Source organism: Solea solea, chromosome 1, assembly GCF_958295425.1.
Source record: "Solea solea chromosome 1, fSolSol10.1, whole genome shotgun sequence".
Classification (NCBI taxonomy): domain Eukaryota; kingdom Metazoa; phylum Chordata; class Actinopteri; order Pleuronectiformes; family Soleidae; genus Solea; species Solea solea.
In genome coordinates, this window is record NC_081134.1 from 8,235,752 (window position 1) to 8,252,372 (window position 16,621).

General features: G+C 39.2%; 2 protein-coding genes across 4 annotated transcripts; both read right to left on the bottom strand.

The window, feature by feature from the left end:
• Positions 1–54: 54 nt before the first annotated feature.
• Positions 55–11,241, bottom strand: agfg1b (ArfGAP with FG repeats 1b). 3 transcript variants are annotated; one of them, XM_058629720.1, is made up of 12 exons: positions 10,921–11,241; positions 7,981–8,074; positions 7,559–7,674; positions 6,885–7,023; positions 5,858–6,014; positions 5,570–5,677; positions 4,566–4,710; positions 3,972–4,051; positions 3,442–3,534; positions 3,065–3,223; positions 2,143–2,237; positions 55–1,367 (listed from the first exon to the last, which is right to left on the bottom strand). In XM_058629720.1, the coding sequence occupies exons 1-12, from the start codon at positions 11,085–11,087 to the stop codon at positions 1,308–1,310; spliced, it is 1,413 nt and encodes a 470-aa protein (XP_058485703.1). In that variant the 5' UTR covers positions 11,088–11,241; the 3' UTR covers positions 55–1,307. The 3 variants fall into 3 exon arrangements, with proteins under 3 accessions (XP_058485703.1, XP_058485721.1, XP_058485710.1); XM_058629727.1 differs by lacking the exon at positions 55–1,367 and adding an exon at positions 1,395–2,049; XM_058629738.1 differs by lacking the exon at positions 5,570–5,677.
• A 479-nt stretch (positions 11,242–11,720) lies between these two features.
• zgc:110269 (probable flap endonuclease 1 homolog) lies at positions 11,721–16,610 on the bottom strand. Its single transcript, XM_058645137.1, has 11 exons — positions 16,361–16,610; positions 15,438–15,504; positions 15,172–15,274; positions 14,325–14,379; positions 14,151–14,212; positions 13,871–14,007; positions 13,654–13,714; positions 13,424–13,555; positions 13,191–13,336; positions 12,972–13,116; positions 11,721–12,811 (listed from the first exon to the last, which is right to left on the bottom strand). The coding sequence occupies exons 1-11, from the start codon at positions 16,440–16,442 to the stop codon at positions 12,755–12,757; spliced, it is 1,047 nt and encodes a 348-aa protein (XP_058501120.1). The 5' UTR covers positions 16,443–16,610; the 3' UTR covers positions 11,721–12,754.
• Between the last annotated feature and the right edge of the window lie 11 nt (positions 16,611–16,621).

A 16,621-nucleotide genomic window follows, 5' to 3' on the forward strand; every position in this document is an offset into this window, starting at 1 on the left:
ATCAATGTGGAACATTAAGAACAAGTTTCTAAGAGACTTCAACAAAGTCATCACTGTAGTTAAAAATCTTTTAATTTATTTATACATATATTTATATATGTACACATTTACTTACCTATTCTTGCAAAGACAAGACACTCATTGTCAAATTTATTGTTAGTCACTGGTGGAAGAATTGAGACCAGAGTCAAAGGAGGATCAAGTAGTGTAATAATCCATAAATTAATCTGTTCTTCTACTTTGCCTTATTACTGTAACGGAAAAATGAAGAGAGATCAATGTTTCTCATCACCCTGTTCTTCTCTTCAAAAGGCTTTTCAATAAGGCAAAGAATAAGACAGAGTTTAAGGGAGTGCAGTGAACACAACATAACTAACATCCCACAAGTATTTGTGTTCAAATGTTGTGCATATTTTGTCTGGGCAGGAGCAGTCAACACAGGTCTGCAACTATCAACCAAACAAAAACCTGATATTTAACTCATCTGACATCTGCAACCAGCAGCAGAGAGGTTACTGGCAACATGTTGAACAACTTTAATAAACATGTTATTAATCAAGTAGCAGAACTAAGAAATATAACTTTCAAAGCCCACAAATATTGTCCAATTTCTCCATTTATGCTCACAATGACCGTGGATAAATGGTTTGTCCAATCCTCCTCTTTAGGATGTTTAATTTGTAAGATTATAGAGACGTGGGTTTTGTTGCTGTGGGTCATTGGAAGCGTTAGATTGTTAAAAATAGCACTCTGGACTGGCCAGTTGATAAAAGAACATTTTTGCACCTTACTGCCAACATAGTAGCCATTCTGCTGAAACAACAAATAGAAAGAGAAAATAAAACACCTGCATTATTATGGCTGCATCAAACCACAGATGATGGACTTGGATGGAACCCCGTTAATAATCAAGTGTATACCCTTACATAGATTGTAGTGTTTTTTTTAACTACAAGGTGTGTGTATACTCACCCTTGTTAACTCAGTCCTTGTTATACATAACATCTACTTAATTGCGATTACAAATGATATGCACAGAGCTTACAGTCATAAACAAAAAGTAAAAAGCATATAATGTATATTGTCCAGACAGTATACCCTCCCCCATAACGGCCCCTTCATTTCCAATATAGTCCATTGTAACCCTTCCTTCATAATTCATAGTGCTGTAAACATTTTATGAAAAAAACAAAACAAAAACATAAGTCTTCTTTTAAGGAAATGTACTGCCACTAATTGCATGACGGATCGGGTGCGTTGAGTATGTGCTGCATGCTGCCCTCTGGTGGCGAGAATCCGGAGATGTGCTACAGGAAAGGGTTAGTGGATGAACCCCCTGAAGGAAACGATCCCGCTGGGGCACCAGCCTGAAATTAAACAAGGAAGAAAAAAGACATTGTTGCTGTAAGGTAATGATTCCTTTAAATGTCATCATCAGTGCTCTCTCTCTCAGCTTCCTCCTCATTTAACACCACTGATATAGGCAAAGGAGGTGTTGAGAAGTCATCCACAACAGAGTAGACCATCTTCAATGTTCAGCTATGTCTTCATGCTACTCTACACATCAATCAATATAGTAACAAGACACTTGCAGCTGGTTTCAACCAGGAATTAAGTTGCAGAGGTTACTAGTGATCCATTAGCCGTGCCATGAGGACTGAAAGCATTCTTGAAAAAGTTGTGGGAACTTAACATGTTTCCACTGAATGGAACGGTTTGATACAATATGTATTGTTTTGTGTTTCAGTTAGGAATAGTTACAAAATAACCAGCCCCAATTGTTCCATCTTTCGGTACCCTTCCCTTGGGGTACGAGAATAATGCTAGTATACAGTTTGAGCTAGACACACGACAGTCAGCCTGCAGTCTATTTTCATACAAAGCTTAACATCTTGTTGAAACAAACAGCCACAAAGTGAGCAGTTAAAAAAACAGCTGCTGCATGTCGTCCATTGTTGTCCACATTGTCGCGTTTGATGTTGGCACACTGGTGCGACGTCACGTTACAAATCTCGCTGACACGGTCATCGAACACAGTGCACAGCCCACCTGCCACAAAGGTACTGTTCTCAGTCGAAACCCAACCCAAACAAACTTCAACATTATGGAAAAAGGGCTAAAAGACCATCCATGCTCACTCACCATGAACGGGTTGTTGGACATGCCGGGACCAGCCATAGGCTGCCCAAAGGATGTCATGGAGGGCTTGTTCTGACTGTAGACTGGGAAGGCAGGGCCTAAAGAACACGGTGGAGGAAAATGGATTTATAACAGATTGTTTCTGCTCTCACCAGTGCCTAATTAATAATACTTTTATTGGAACAGTTACATTAATATGACATGAAGAGAAAACCTGCACAGTGATTTAGATAAGTGCCAAAGACTAAATAGATCAAAAATAAATAAATAACAGAGCTACAGCTTATTAGTTTGCATTCAGCCTTATGAAAAATGTCGGATTGTTTTATTGTAGTTTTTTGTACTTTGTAAAGAACAGATTATTTTAATCCTAAATGCAACCTGAATTAATTTCGCAGCAGATCCCACGGATTTGTCACACTTTTCATTTGCTGCAGTCAGATTTTAAGATATAATATGATACTTCCGTATTAAAATAAAAAAGAATGACGAGGCAGATGTTCAATTTTTTGTTTAGTGTATTTACAGTAGCCAAAATGTTTCCAACACTTTAAATCAAGACGTTGCCAATTACTGATATCGTCCACTTTACTGTCTCTGCATTAACATCGGCAGCAAACCCCCTCATTAAATATTATTACCACTAATAGTTAACCAGTGTGTTGTCTTTTGTCACTAATAGATCACAAGTAAATATTGATAGTTCTCCCGCCGAAGCTCGGCCACTAAAGCGTGACAGCTTTGGTAGTAGGACAATAATTCCCATGATCCCATGGGGCTTCTTGATACTAAGAAACTAGGTCTTGTATTATTTGTTCAAAAAATGGTTCTGAATGTGGTACATAAACTTTAGGTGAAAAGACAGTAATAAATAAATAAATGAATGACAGACAGAGGAGACAAGGTGTTGGGTGAGGCCACTAACCATTAGAATGAGGGTGGTAGGCCCCAGGCTGGGCATAAGGGATCGGGGCCTGGCCAGGGAATTGTTGCTGGAAGTTTCCACTGAAACTGGTCGGGAGGCAGAAGGAAGAGGCACTCCCAAAGCCGGCAGGCATACTCATAGAGCCAGTGCCAAAGGAGGCTACAAAACACACAAAATGTGTCTACAGTGAATATGTGTGTGTGTATATATACACACACACACACACTCACACCCACATAACACACATACACAAAAAAGGAGTATATTCTAATAAATACTACAAAACATCACAAAGCTACTTGGCAATGTAACAGGGTTAAATCACAATAAAAGGAAAAAGCTGTCTTATGACATACACCAAACATGTGGATACAAACCTGCAGCTTGAGCTCTGCCGTTGGTCTGGAAAGGGTTGGTGGCCATCTCCGGGGCAACGGCTGCAGCAACGAAAGGATTTGTGGACGGGACAGCTACGTGAAATACAGGAGTACATTATAAAACAAAAGGATTCCAACTATACATGAAAAATGTAATGTGAAAAGTAGGGCTGCTCAATCAAATGTTTTAAATTCAAAATAGTGCAATTAACAAGTTGCAAAGGCCACAATTTAGGTCATATGTCATGTCAAGCATATCTAGCCCATGGTTTACACTTTATTTTTGACATATTTATGTAGTTTATGTAATGGTAAATCATATCTTGAAGTTGTGATCCTTGCATTACAATATAGAGTGGTAAATATTATGATAATGTTCCATGTGATAATGCTTCATGTTTTAAATCTATTATAACATGAAATGCTGAACTAAACCAGGACTTAAAAATGTCATATGTCAAATTACAATTGCGATATTTTCCCCAAATTGTCAAGCCCTAATAATAAAAATATATATTCATAATTAATACCTCCAAAGCCTGGCTGCATGCTGGGTAACACGGGCGTATTCTGGGCTGGCGATGAACCAAGCACTGGTCCAAATAAGTTCCTACAAGACAATGTCCATGTTAAATGTTTTTACATCCATGACACGTGTGCAATATTAACATTTTGACACATTATTTATAAACAAGCTATTGAACTGTGATATGAACATCAATCGAGTGAGCGAAAAATGTTGAATTAACTGATAATCCAAATACTCAAATGTGTAAATAACGCATAACAATTAGCATAGATCATTAAAGCTGCTTACAGACATGCACTTAACTCCAGAGATTCTCTGGAGAGAACACAACTGTCTACAGAAGTCGCTCCCAACTCAAATCTCCAGTTTATGTCCCAGTGAGCTCATGTGAGAACACCGCAGGAGAAAACAAGGACAAGTGTCCTGCTTCCTGTATGCATAAGCCAGGCCCCACCTCCTCGCCTGAATCTTCCTGGTGTTGTGACCTGACAGTCCATGAACAGCAAGCTGCAGAGAATGTCCTGACCCAAATCTCCATTACATTACCAGAAATTCATGTCTGAAAAAAAAGTGTGCAGAGTTGTCAGTTTCTCACCCTTGCACGTTGCTGGCTGTGGAGGCAGAAGTGCTGAGCTCATTGTCTAACTCAGCCAAAGCAGCATAGCGATCTTCTTTGCTACACCCTGCCAGGGACTGGGCAGGTACGGCACTTGACATAGATGGGATTGGCACACCTCCACCTATGGGCAATTTGAAAAATAGATACTCTGTCAGAGCTACATGAAACACATGGACAGTTTAACAAAAAAAGAAAGAAAATAACTAATGAGAAAGATACAATGAGAGGTTTAAAGTAAATGTCTCCTGTCAAAACTCCTCTGAGATCTTTATCCAAGTTCATTTAAGATGAAAAGAGCCATGGTTTGTTCCCACCAGAGCTGAAACCTTAGGAAAATCATCTTTACATAGAAGGGTCTCAATCAAGTTTTTCAACAGTTGCTTAGCAACATCAGTCGTGAAGATGGGCTTAGAGCATCTGAAGAACATTTCTGGAAAAGGTTTTAACGTGTTCTTTATAATTACTGCAATGAAACACACATTTAATCCGATTTGGCTCAGACTGGCAAATATGGGAAACAAGACCCAGGTGAACACGCCAATTGCTTCTTCATCCGATTAAATTTCGGCAGCGACCCCAATTCCAGTGTCATTTTAGTGCAACACTACGCCATACATCGGTCTTCCAGCTGTTAGCATAGCCAATGAGTGTTTGCTTTTTACAACATGGGACAGCACTTCATCAAGCAGATCAATTGAACTATCAATTAAAAGTGGGATCAAAGTAAAAGTTACAAACTAGTTACCATCGTAACATTGTCACTGTGTTGATGTTGTTTAAGACCGGTCTTGTATCCGGCCAATTAGTGGTGAAACATTTCATGCATGGGTGAAACAAACACAACAGGGCAGTACAAACACTGGCTATGGTTTAGCTCCACAAAAACCCTGGGTATACCCCATTATTTTAGTGTGAAAGAGGCTTGAAAGAGGACTGAGGGTCAGTGTGTGTGAAGAGTGACAATGGTAGGGAGGGGGTACCTGATGAAAAGGACTTTGAGGGGGGTGACGTGCTCAGATGGGATGGAATTGCAGTGTTTCCAAATGCCTCAAAGTTGGCAAAGTTGCTGTTTGAGTTACCATGAGGTGCTGCAGCCACACAGGGAAGATGAACACAGGCAACGGATGTAAAAATAAAAACAATGGCAGGATAATGTGTGGAATGATAACTTCAAACAGAAAAAAAAACACATACTGAGAAACAATGGTATATTTATTAGTCTGAGTAAGATGGATGCATTGGGTCCTTTGAGAGAAGGTTTCTCTTACCAGTTTGGCTTGGAAAATGTGCAAAATTGGCAAAGTTGGAAGAGCTGGCAGTTTGAGTGGATGGAGCAGCAAAGATGTCTCCTCCCAGGTCTGAGAGCAAGTCAAACTTCTTCTCCTGAGCAGCGCTGTGTGCTTGTGAACGACCTAGCCCTGGAGACTGAGCAGTAATTGAAATTAAGAAGAAGTTTTTACTAGGGATGACCTGATCAGCTTTTTAGCCCCCGATCCCGATCCAATCTTTTTACTGTTGAGTATCTGCCAATGCTGAGTCCCAATATGATATCTGCCTAAATACCAGAGCTGCACTTCAGTTATAAATAATATTGCTGACTGAAGTTTAGAGAGAAAGAAAAACAGAAAGTGGAACGGACTCCTCTGTCATCTGTTCACACTGGATGCATGTGAAGTGACGGCTGCTGATCAGCTGCATCTAGTGCAGCTCTGTAGTTCACTTAAGTGTGTTTGTTCTGTACCACTTGAGGACCTTTTCTGGCATAAACACTGACCTCATCAGGACCAGTAGTCCTCATAGGGACAAAAACCTGGTCTTAATGAGGCAGAACCTTATTTCTGAGGAACTAGTTAAGTTTAGGAATTGAATCGTGGTGCGGTTAAGATTATGGAGAACACTTTTTTTAGGCTGTCCAAATGAATGGGAAGTCAATGCGTGCATGTGTGTGCTTGGCACAGCGTAGATCTTAGGGTAGAGAGGACAGAGAGAAATGGGGCAGATCAGAACAAGGCAGCGTATTAAAATATAGCCAATTACATCAAACACAGGTATAAAATTAAAATGCCACTGACGTAAAAGATCAGGGTGAATATATTGGGGGATTGCTGATCTCTGATCAGTTAAAAAAAAAATATGCTCAGATCGGCTCTGATCCGATACTTCGATCAAGATCGGGACATACCTACTTTTTACTTCTTTTTTATTTATTTATTTTTTAATTTCAAATGTTTTTTCTATATTCCAAAAAGGTGATTGATTATTGGCAACAAAAAGGGCTCAGTGTGTTTCTGATACCAGGCGCAGTGGGGTCTTGCTGAGCTGCAGGGTTTTGAGGGGTTGCACTTCTGGGGTACTGCCAGTGCTGCTGGCTGATGAGCCCGACACAGAAGCCTGGACAGTTGCTACTGCTCTTGCTTGGTCTGGAGGAACATACCTAAACAGTCAGGAAAGAGCACCGACACAAGTGTACAAACATATTTGATTACAGAGGATATAGCTTGCATCACTAATGTAAACATAATTTTATGTTGAGAAAAGTCTGATTATATTCGTCTGTCCGTCATAAACAGCATTTGAATGTTGTGCTTTGTTTCCTCCAACACTGCATTGAGAATAAAGTGACACATGAGCATAAAAAAAAGTTCGGGACAATGAAGAGCACACTGTCAAACTCAAACATATGATTAACCTAGTCCATAACTGCAAAAATGTTTTTTTGGCAGGGATGACACAGCACTCCATTCTTTGCATCACCGCTGATTGTAATACGCCAGCATAACTGACTGACCTGCAATGACCCAACTCTATAAAGCAATGTGCAGCAAAGTAAAAATTAAAAATACCAAATTCAACCATTTATACAAACATGAAGGCTGATCCTGATAATTCGACCCCTTTTGGGTTCTTTTAACAGTAGATTTGACTTTTTTTTTCAAAACACATCAATCAAAAGGAACACAAAAAGTTACCATCTTTTCTTTTCGTATTTTTCCTGTAGGAACTCTTTTACTTTCTGGGGTTCTCGGAAATCTGGAACAACTGATGTCCTGTCGTCATAGAGGCCTAACCAGATGTGTTTACAGACCTGGGGGGGGCAAAGGAATGAGGAGAGTGAGTGGTAGAGAAGAGGTTGGGATGGGGGTGGGGGAAAGCCGGGAGAGAGGTGAGAGAAAGTAAAGGGCAGGGGGGAGGGGATGACAAGAAACGAGAGAGAGAAAAAAAAAGGACAGAGGAATGCCAATAACGTTGACTTTGAGTAAGAAAAAAATGCCAAGACGTGAATTCAGCATAAAAGACGGAGCCATGAATCAGAGTCAGAATGAATCAGAATGCTAACTTTAACCTTTTGAATTGTGGTTGAGTCACTTTTTTTGTAAAATCTTCGTCATACCTCATTGCTATGTTTCTGTAAGAACTCAATTTCCTGCTGTGTAAATGTGGTCATTGAGATGGACTTCACTCTGTGCGGGGGATTCAGTCCTCGCCTGTAGGTAGAGGAGGTAAACGTTAGCTAAAGAAAAAGAGGAACAGAACACAATCCAATGCAATTCAATGAAATGAAATGAAAAGAGGAAAAACACTTTTTTTCACTTTTCTTTTTAAAATTCCTTCTTAAGAGTGAAACATTTACGAGCAGTTTGTGGTTGTGTGAGTGTAAATACAAATATATGACAGAGTTGTCAAAAATTAAAGACGTCACAAGTTTTTAAAACACAATAAACTTAGTTTTGTTTAATCATCAACTGATGAAATTGCACAAAAGTCCAATAACATTAAAATTATACATTAAGAAAGTATAAAAACATTATACACCATTAGAAGGATTTGTAATCTGTCCAGCAGAGTACATCCTTTCTGTCAACACAGATTAGAAAATAAACCCACAACTCCACTTTCATACGTCTCAGTTTAGTTTGAATTAATGTCTATCATAGAATGATTAAAAACAGTTTTGAACATGTATTCCTGAAATCTGGAAACCACCACAAAGCATATGCCAAGGCTAAACAGAACTACAGGTTTTCATGGTGGGTCAAGAGAGTGCAGTCAACTGTCACTTCACCAATTGCAGCTTCATGACACATTGTTAAAGAGAAACAGCTGCCGAAAAATAAAGAATAAAGCTTGTTGTTGCTTCAATTTTAAATTTCAATCATTTAAATAAGAACCAGGTCCAAGTGTGAAGCACTGATACAGAGTACAAGGACACTGTCCTAATACAGACTTACAGACTCAGTTATGTCACTTAGTAACATGGTATGGTAGTAGACATCTTCTAACGTGTTAACTTCAATACTTCATATGAAGTAAGTAGATTACACAGTGAATACTGAACTAACATGTGACTTAAAAAACATGATTGCAAATCAAATTGCAATTTGATATTTACCCCAAATAAGTCTGCCCCATTTTCATCAAGAGCACATGAACAGAACAAAATGGGACTCAATGACAGTGTGTGGTGAGGACCTTCTCAAGCTGCTGATGGGTGAATGACAGACATTTCTCTGCACACTACCCCATGGCTGAAGACATCTGTGTCACTGTGGTGTTTGACCAAAGTCAGTGTTTCCCAGACCTCAAAATGATGATGTTCTCAAATGTCTTGTTTTGTCCACAGACCAAAATGCATTCATTCATTCATTCATTGTCTCAATGAATCAATGTATCCTCCTCATGAGGGTTGCGGGGGAACTGGAGCCAATCCCAGCTGACAAAGGGCAAAAGGCGGGGTACACCCTGGATAAATAGCCAGTCCATCGCAGGACCAACACACAAAGACTAAAAAAATATTCACTCTTACTAAAACTGATGAATTGATCATCAAAATAGTTGAAGATTAATTTAGTAACCAATTAATGGCCCTAATTTTTTAAATACATTTTGAGAGAAATTTGCTTTAAAGCAATCTGTTCTATTATTTGAACCCTGGAAGGAAACACATCAGTGTTGCGTTTACATTTATGTTTAGCAAAGTCTTCAGCAGAGAGTCCCACCCTGATGCCTCTTATCTCGAGATGTATGTGTGTGTGTGTGTGACATACTTTGGTGAATGTCCACATAAAGTTCAACCAGACAGGGGCCCCCGTGTGACGGGTTGTTTTTAAACAAGGTGATCAAATATTTGAGTGGTGGGTATATGAACCAAACATTTGCTGCCCCTGACCTCAACCACTCAGGCAATAAACAACTGGGACACTCAGACGACATACAGATGGTAAAACCTGACAAATGACAGGAGACACAGCCCCACTTCCACAGAGTAGGGGGTTCACTGAGGAGTTTACTCTTATGCTATAACCTTAAGTTACGCGACTCTTATGCTATAGCCTTAACAGTCAGTCACCACTTTAGTATTTACTGTCTTTGCACAGTAACACAAAACTAAATGAAACCCTGCCATTTTCACACCTATAGAAGGTTTAGGAATTGTTGGACACCAAGGACAGGACAGTATACAATACAATGATTAACCAAACATTGTGATAAAGAAAAGCACCCATACTGAAGTTCTTTTATCAGGCTAATAGTGTTATCTTGTTTTTTCATCTTAAAATATACTAGGAAATATGTCCTTAGCTACATGTTTTTGTGACATTAAAATTTGTTTACTCACTGAAGGCTTTGTAACATTAGTTATCTTGTAACATAACATTTCGTAAATTTTACATGATGTCTTATCTTTTTTGTTGCTTTCAGATATATATGTGTGTGTGTGTGTGTGTGTGTGTGATTAAGAGTAAACATTTACATTTAAAACAATTGTGTGACTGTTTTTCTTATTAAGAACATGATATTGTAATATTACAACATTTTTGCGACACGCGTAACATTTTTTTTCCCCAACTGCATCTTCTGTATTTGCGATAAGATTCAAAAATACTGTAATAACAAGAGGCTATTATCACAATAACGATGTGAAAAGTATTTGTTCTGTTCATGATAGTCGTGAAATGTCAATTGAATAATTAACATCCATGGGAAATAGGAATAAGTTAACTTGTTGTTACGATGTTGTTGTGACAGACACCTTACACTCCCTAACATTATTTGAGACGACGCCTGAAGCTAAGCTGTAAACAAACCAACATGACAACATCACCGAGCCCAGCCCAACTCGAACCCCGCGGCCTCGGTCTGAACCGGGGGAGAGCGAAAGGGCGTCAGCATTACCTGCACTGACTTCAGCAGCGCTAGCTAACGAGCTAACGGTACCGCCAAGGCAGAAATGGACCGCACGAATATAAAAAACCCAAAGCGGTGCCTTGTCATGACCCGGCGGTGCACTGTGAACGCTAAAGAGAACACGTGGACAAAGACGCCAACTCACAGGATGCCAGAGCAGGTGGTGCAGACGAAGGAACCCACTGTCATGTTGACATAGGTCGGGCCGCGTTGGTCGCAGTCGAAGCATTTCCTATTCGCGGGAAGGCTAGTCATTTCCCGGAGCATCTTCAGATGAGTCTCCTCCTGCTTTCGCTTCGCACTCGTCGCCATGGCAGAAAAAAGAAGGCTGGTATCGCTGGGAGTAAGTGTGGACGGGGGACCCGGGGCAGGGCGGGTGTCTTCGGGGCAAACTTGCCGCGTACTACGGCGGTGGCCAGGAAGACACCTTGCCGAGATGACTATCAGGGAGACTGAGCGAGTGGCTGACTAACTTCTTCTTTTACGCGAGTAAAATTCACACGCACATTGGCCTTTTTCTTTGCAGCGCCACCTGCTGGTTCAGAATGATGCAACTCAGATGGACTCAGTTCAGCAAATGAAAAAGGAAAATTTATATAAAACAGTACAATATACAAAAAAACCCCACAACGATACATAATAACATGATCTAAAACAGTATGTAGAGCCAACTAATCTCTTAAAAGGAGGCATCTGTACCAATGTCTCTGCAGCGGGGACAGGACCAAAATGATGTCATTAATGTCTGCATCAAGTTGGCAAATTTAAAAACAAGATTCCTGAAAACTGCTTGAAGAGTATTAACTTGTGCAGACACAACATTTCAATGACACTGCACTAATGAGTATCATTATATGCCCTGTACATTATCTTGTCTGTTTTTTTTGGAGAAAATACTAATTGTAACTCTTATTTGGAAATAACACAGAAATCAAGCAAAACCAATTAAACATTATTTTTTTTATTTAAAAATACAGACCACAAATACAGTATAGAATATTAGGAAAAGGCATTCAGAGAGCAAACATCTTCCAAGGTTGCTTAGTTTCCCAGCTTTAATATACTCCCCTATCTCACAATGTTGACAATTGTTTAAAAACAATCTTGAATTCCCCCAGAAAGCAAGTTAAGAGTTATGGTAACAGACAAAAAAAACAAGCAGACAAACACAGAGCAGTTTGTTGTCCAATGATACTTAAAACGTAAAAAAAAAAACATCAACCAATATACATTGAACTTTTTTTGAACAGTATATAAAGTATATATTAAATAAAACATCTTGTAAAACCTAATACAGGTTGGTCTGTGCAAACTTTTATTTTTAAACAAGGTTTTTCAAATTAAATCAAAAATGTTCTTCTTCTCATGGATTTAAACATCTCAGAATTTTTTATTTTTTTTTAACATGATACCATTTCAGTACACATTTTAAAATTCTAGTCTCTGGTCTCTGCCTTGGCAGCCTTTATGCGACAGGTGCTCATTGAATATCTAGTGATGAGACTTCCCCTATTTCCAGCTTTGGCTTAGGGTTAGTCCTCGCTGACAGTGAGCACACTGTTCTCCCGCAGAGCTGCCTGCAGCCGACTTTGCTTCTCTTTGTGGCTCTGCAGAGAAATGCTGGATGCACTGAAGAACTGCTTATTGAAGTACGTTGTTTGTGAACACTGCTGCTTAGACAAGATTGGATTACTGTAGTATCAGTGGGGTAGTTCTCCCATGCAATGACAAAAGACTCGAAAGTCAGTTGTCTGTTTTGGCTTCTTATAAGCAGGTGGAAACTAAAACTAAAAGGACACTTGGAAAAGTGGAATACTCTGTAAATGCTTAACATAATCAAACAAGTACAGCCACTGCCTCTGAGACAGTTAAAATGTTTCAAAGAGAGTTACCAAAAAATAAAGATATAGTGTAAAAAAAAGAATAATTTAGTACTTTCTTGATTTTCTCTGAGTGGAGTCAACATAAAATCAGGGGTCTCATGTTGAATTTGGTTTCTTTCTTTTGTTGCGTAATGGCTCTGTAGCTTCCACAGCCTAAAGGAAGAAACAATAACAGAACAAATATTCAACAAAAACAAACACATCACTTCTTTCTTACAAAATCAAAGACCAAATTCATTACTGATCCATTAAAACCTTTCAATGCTGGAGTTCAGAATCAATTTAATAAGCCCATAATAGCTGTCATATTCACCTGTTCCCTCTTCCTGGTAACTCTAAAGAAGTCCATTATTTGTGTTTGCCTGCAGGAACCCAGCGCTCTTTCCTTTTCTCGCTCATTCCGCCTGCCTTCCCGCTTCTGACGGAACGTTTCCATTCGATGACGGACCCGCTCCACCCTTAAAAACAAGACAACTGAAGCATACAGCAAGGCTGGCTTTGAACCAGTTATACAGCCACAATGTGTACATACTTCACACGTTTGGTGTGACAGAGAAACCCAACCAAGGCTTCTTCGTCTGGCTCCGTCCAGGCGAGCTCAGGAGCTACAGTCTGTGGTGCAGCCAAGAATAACTTGCGTGCTTCTTTGTACTTCCAGAAATGTGGAATAGGATGGGTCTGAAGAGAAGCAGCTATTAGTATCTCAGTAGCTCTTTATTTTTACAGATGAAGCATAAAATAGATCACTACCATTCCATCTATTACCTGTCTGTTGACGTGCAAAACCACATTCTCAATCTTACGGTGCTTCTGGATCAGAGTCAGAGCTTTCTTAGGGCCCAAACCGGTTATCTTGTCACAGTAGTCACAGCCCAACAAATTACACAGGTCAACAAACTGGTGGGAAAAAAATGGAAAAGCAGCAAAATATTTATTTACGTAGGGTATGATATTAAAGGCTTCCATTGACATCTGTATGAATAATTCAGTCTTACCTCCTCGTGACTAATTTGGAGTTTCTCCAGTACTTTGGGTAAAGAATATTCAACTACTTCACTGTAAAGAAGAAGAAAAAAATGGAATTAAATCAGTTTTAATTCATCACCCATCTGTTTAAAAGATAAAAAAAAATGCTGGTTACAGCAATATACATTATACTGCAAAACAGACTAAACTACCCTTGTTACAACAAACAACACACACAGTTCTTACCTGTCCCTTTTGGCGTTCAACTGACGAATAAGAACATTGGCTCCGAATGGCAGGGTGTCCATGTCTTCTGATGCCACTGCATCCACAGTCCCGTCTCTCTCCAGCTGGGCACACAGTGCCTCAGCATCTCCTGGAGCCTGGAGATAGCAAGATACAGAAAAAGAAAGAGAGGGGGTTAAATGGAAAAGCAGGCAGTGCAAGACTGAAAGAGATGGAAAGATTAAAAAAATAAAATAAATGTAGTGTACATACTGTGTATTCTACATTTAACAGATCATACCTGGATGAATGGTACACCAAGAAGCTTCAAGAGATGGAGACAATCCTTGGTCTGAGATGAAACTTTGGCACAAGAGGGTCAAGATTAACTTACAGAGGCAGCTGACACTTGTATATATATATTATTGTTTCTGTCATGTAGTGCAAACTTCACTTATTCAAGATGTATCTGTACCTGTGCCTGTGCGGTTGGAGGATTTCCACCCTGATGCCTCAGCTCTCTTCTCAAGCTGCAGAAACAGAATCAGTAAATGACAAAAGTAAAGAAGTGAAGCTTTGTATGTATGATTTTTACAGCAATGGCTTTCACATTAATACATTCAGAGACAAACAATCAGGGATCTCAGTAAGTCTTCTCCACAGAAAATGTGTATATACATGTATTTTGTTTTGAATCACATGCAATTTTCATATTACTTTTTTTTACAGATTTGAAAATGACAAATGCTATTTAAAGATAACAAACTTATATGATTGTATGACATTCAAAAGGTGAAAAATGCTGTTCATATTTGCATAAAAATCATTACATTTCTTCTTCTTCTAATTCTTCTTCTTCTTCTATGAGCTTAACAGCAGCATGCATCCATGATGTTACATTACTTCCAACTTCTGAAATAAGAAAGCTTCTACACAAGCCAGTCCTTCATATTCTTTCATTAGTCTCTTCAGTGTCACCCTCTTGTGTATGTGTTTTCATATGATGAGTTTGTGAAAGATCTTCAGTCATGCATATGATGAATCATTAAGGGTAAGGACACTCAGAGTCCCCTAATATGTATGCAATTAAACACATAAAATGTACAATTTAAATTGTGAACAAAACAACTTTATATTATTCTGCATTCTTTACATCAACACAGTAGCCCTCCATATTATTCTCAACCCTTCAGGTAGCTCTCAGAACGGTTGGTAACCCCCACAAATCTCATGTGGAGGATAAAGTAGTAGACGATGAATGAATCACCCCAACAGGAGAAAGACGGCCAACTGCCACTGTGAGGATATCAAGCTTCACTTACAACAGCAGACTTCTCCTCTGGAGGCTTTCCATCAAACACAAAGACTGGTTTTATGTCATGCTCCAGGAGGGTGAGTGTGCGGAAGAAGAGACCTGTCAGGGGGCTGGAGGGAGGAGACCAAAGATAAGTGACCAAAGACTAGAAATCCCTAAACATCATAAGAAATCTGCTGGTTTTTTTTATTGTGTTTATATTTTGGCACCAAAGTAGTTTGATACGACAGAACCTCAGTGTGCAACCAAAGGAGAATTCAGAAGCTCCCTTACCTTAAAGTGGGTGTTGCTGCACGGAACTGGTTCACAACAATAGACGTATCCAGAGCAATCACTTTTCCTGTGGAGCATAAACACCAGCATCATAACAATAAAACACAACTTTCCCATAGACATAAATAACTTGTCTGCGACATCCATTCACTTTTTTTTTTTTAATCTGGCAGCAAATTGATTTGGTATCTTTTACCAATGTGTTTAACAACAGTACAGCTGCCTGTGCAGCAGATGTTTAATCAAACAGCTATATCAAATAATTGGTACAAAAAACATGTATATTTTATTATTATTACTACCAATGCATTAACATGTCAGCAATATCTTAATACAGTAACTATTATAACTTGTTTAGTCCATCATTAAGGACCCATGCCAAGCCTCTAATCCCATCTTCTCTCTCCTGTTACCTGGATAGAGGTACAGGAGCATCAGGCTGTGAGACTGTGATGGACAGACTGTGTCCCCATCTATTCTATTCTATTCTATTCTATTCAATCTAACTGACCCCTGCACACTCGTCAGTAACAAGCCTTATGAGACTGACAAAAAACACTTCAAACTGTTTGATCGTGTGCTGAAATGTTTGTTGTTCTGCTCTGTCATAAAGGCTGGTTGTGTTTGAATGTTTGTTTTTAATCATAAGTATACGTAATACATGTATTACGTCTCTTTCTGTGTATGCCCAAAATAAATCTATCTAGGAAAATGATATGCATTTAAATGGTTAACGCAAGTGCATTAAAAGTTACTGTGGCGTCACTTAAAAAACAAAAAAACTTTAGGTGTGTGACGTAATTTACGTCAAGCTACCAAGGCTATAACCAGTTTCCATTTAAGTGCTAACGTTAGCAATAAGCACGGTAACTAATAACAGGTATGCTAATGTAAAGAGAGCGAGAGACAGCGGACTTGTTTACCTGTGTAGTCACTGATGTCTTTGTGACAAATGGCATCAGGAGCATTGAAGCGGATCAGATCTGCCAGTTTCGTGATCCCCATTGTCCTGACACACCCGCGTTCTCTTTGGATAATGTCTAAAGGAGGACGACGATTAAAAACACAGAGCGTTTGTTTTGATTAAGCCAGTTTCCATTTGTGGATGATTTCTGGTTCCGTCTTCTTCTTCTTCTTCTTCACCAGCGCTTTAACTGCACCGACAGGCATTTAATAACAAGCAG

What these genes read in the sequence shown, in the direction of transcription:
- agfg1b (XM_058629720.1), bottom strand. Translation starts at nt 11,087, where the DNA reads ATGGCGACGAGTGCGAAGCGAAAGCAGGAGGAGACTCATCTGAAGATG. An exon ending in CATGCAGCCAGGCTTTGGAG is followed by an intron (nt 3,535 to 3,971) that starts GTATTAATTATG and finishes TATTTCACGTAG; the next exon opens with CTGTCCCGTCCACAAATCCT. An exon ending in CGGCAGAGCTCAAGCTGCAG is followed by an intron (nt 3,224 to 3,441) that starts GTTTGTATCCAC and finishes TGTGTTTTGTAG; the next exon opens with CCTCCTTTGGCACTGGCTCT.
- zgc:110269 (XM_058645137.1), bottom strand. Translation starts at nt 16,442, where the DNA reads ATGGGGATCACGAAACTGGCAGATCTGATCCGCTTCAATGCTCCTGAT. An exon ending in AGACATCAGTGACTACACAG is followed by an intron (nt 15,505 to 16,360) that starts GTAAACAAGTCC and finishes TATGCTCCACAG; the next exon opens with GAAAAGTGATTGCTCTGGAT. An exon ending in TTGAACGCCAAAAGGGACAG is followed by an intron (nt 13,715 to 13,870) that starts GTAAGAACTGTG and finishes TCTTCTTTACAG; the next exon opens with TGAAGTAGTTGAATATTCTT.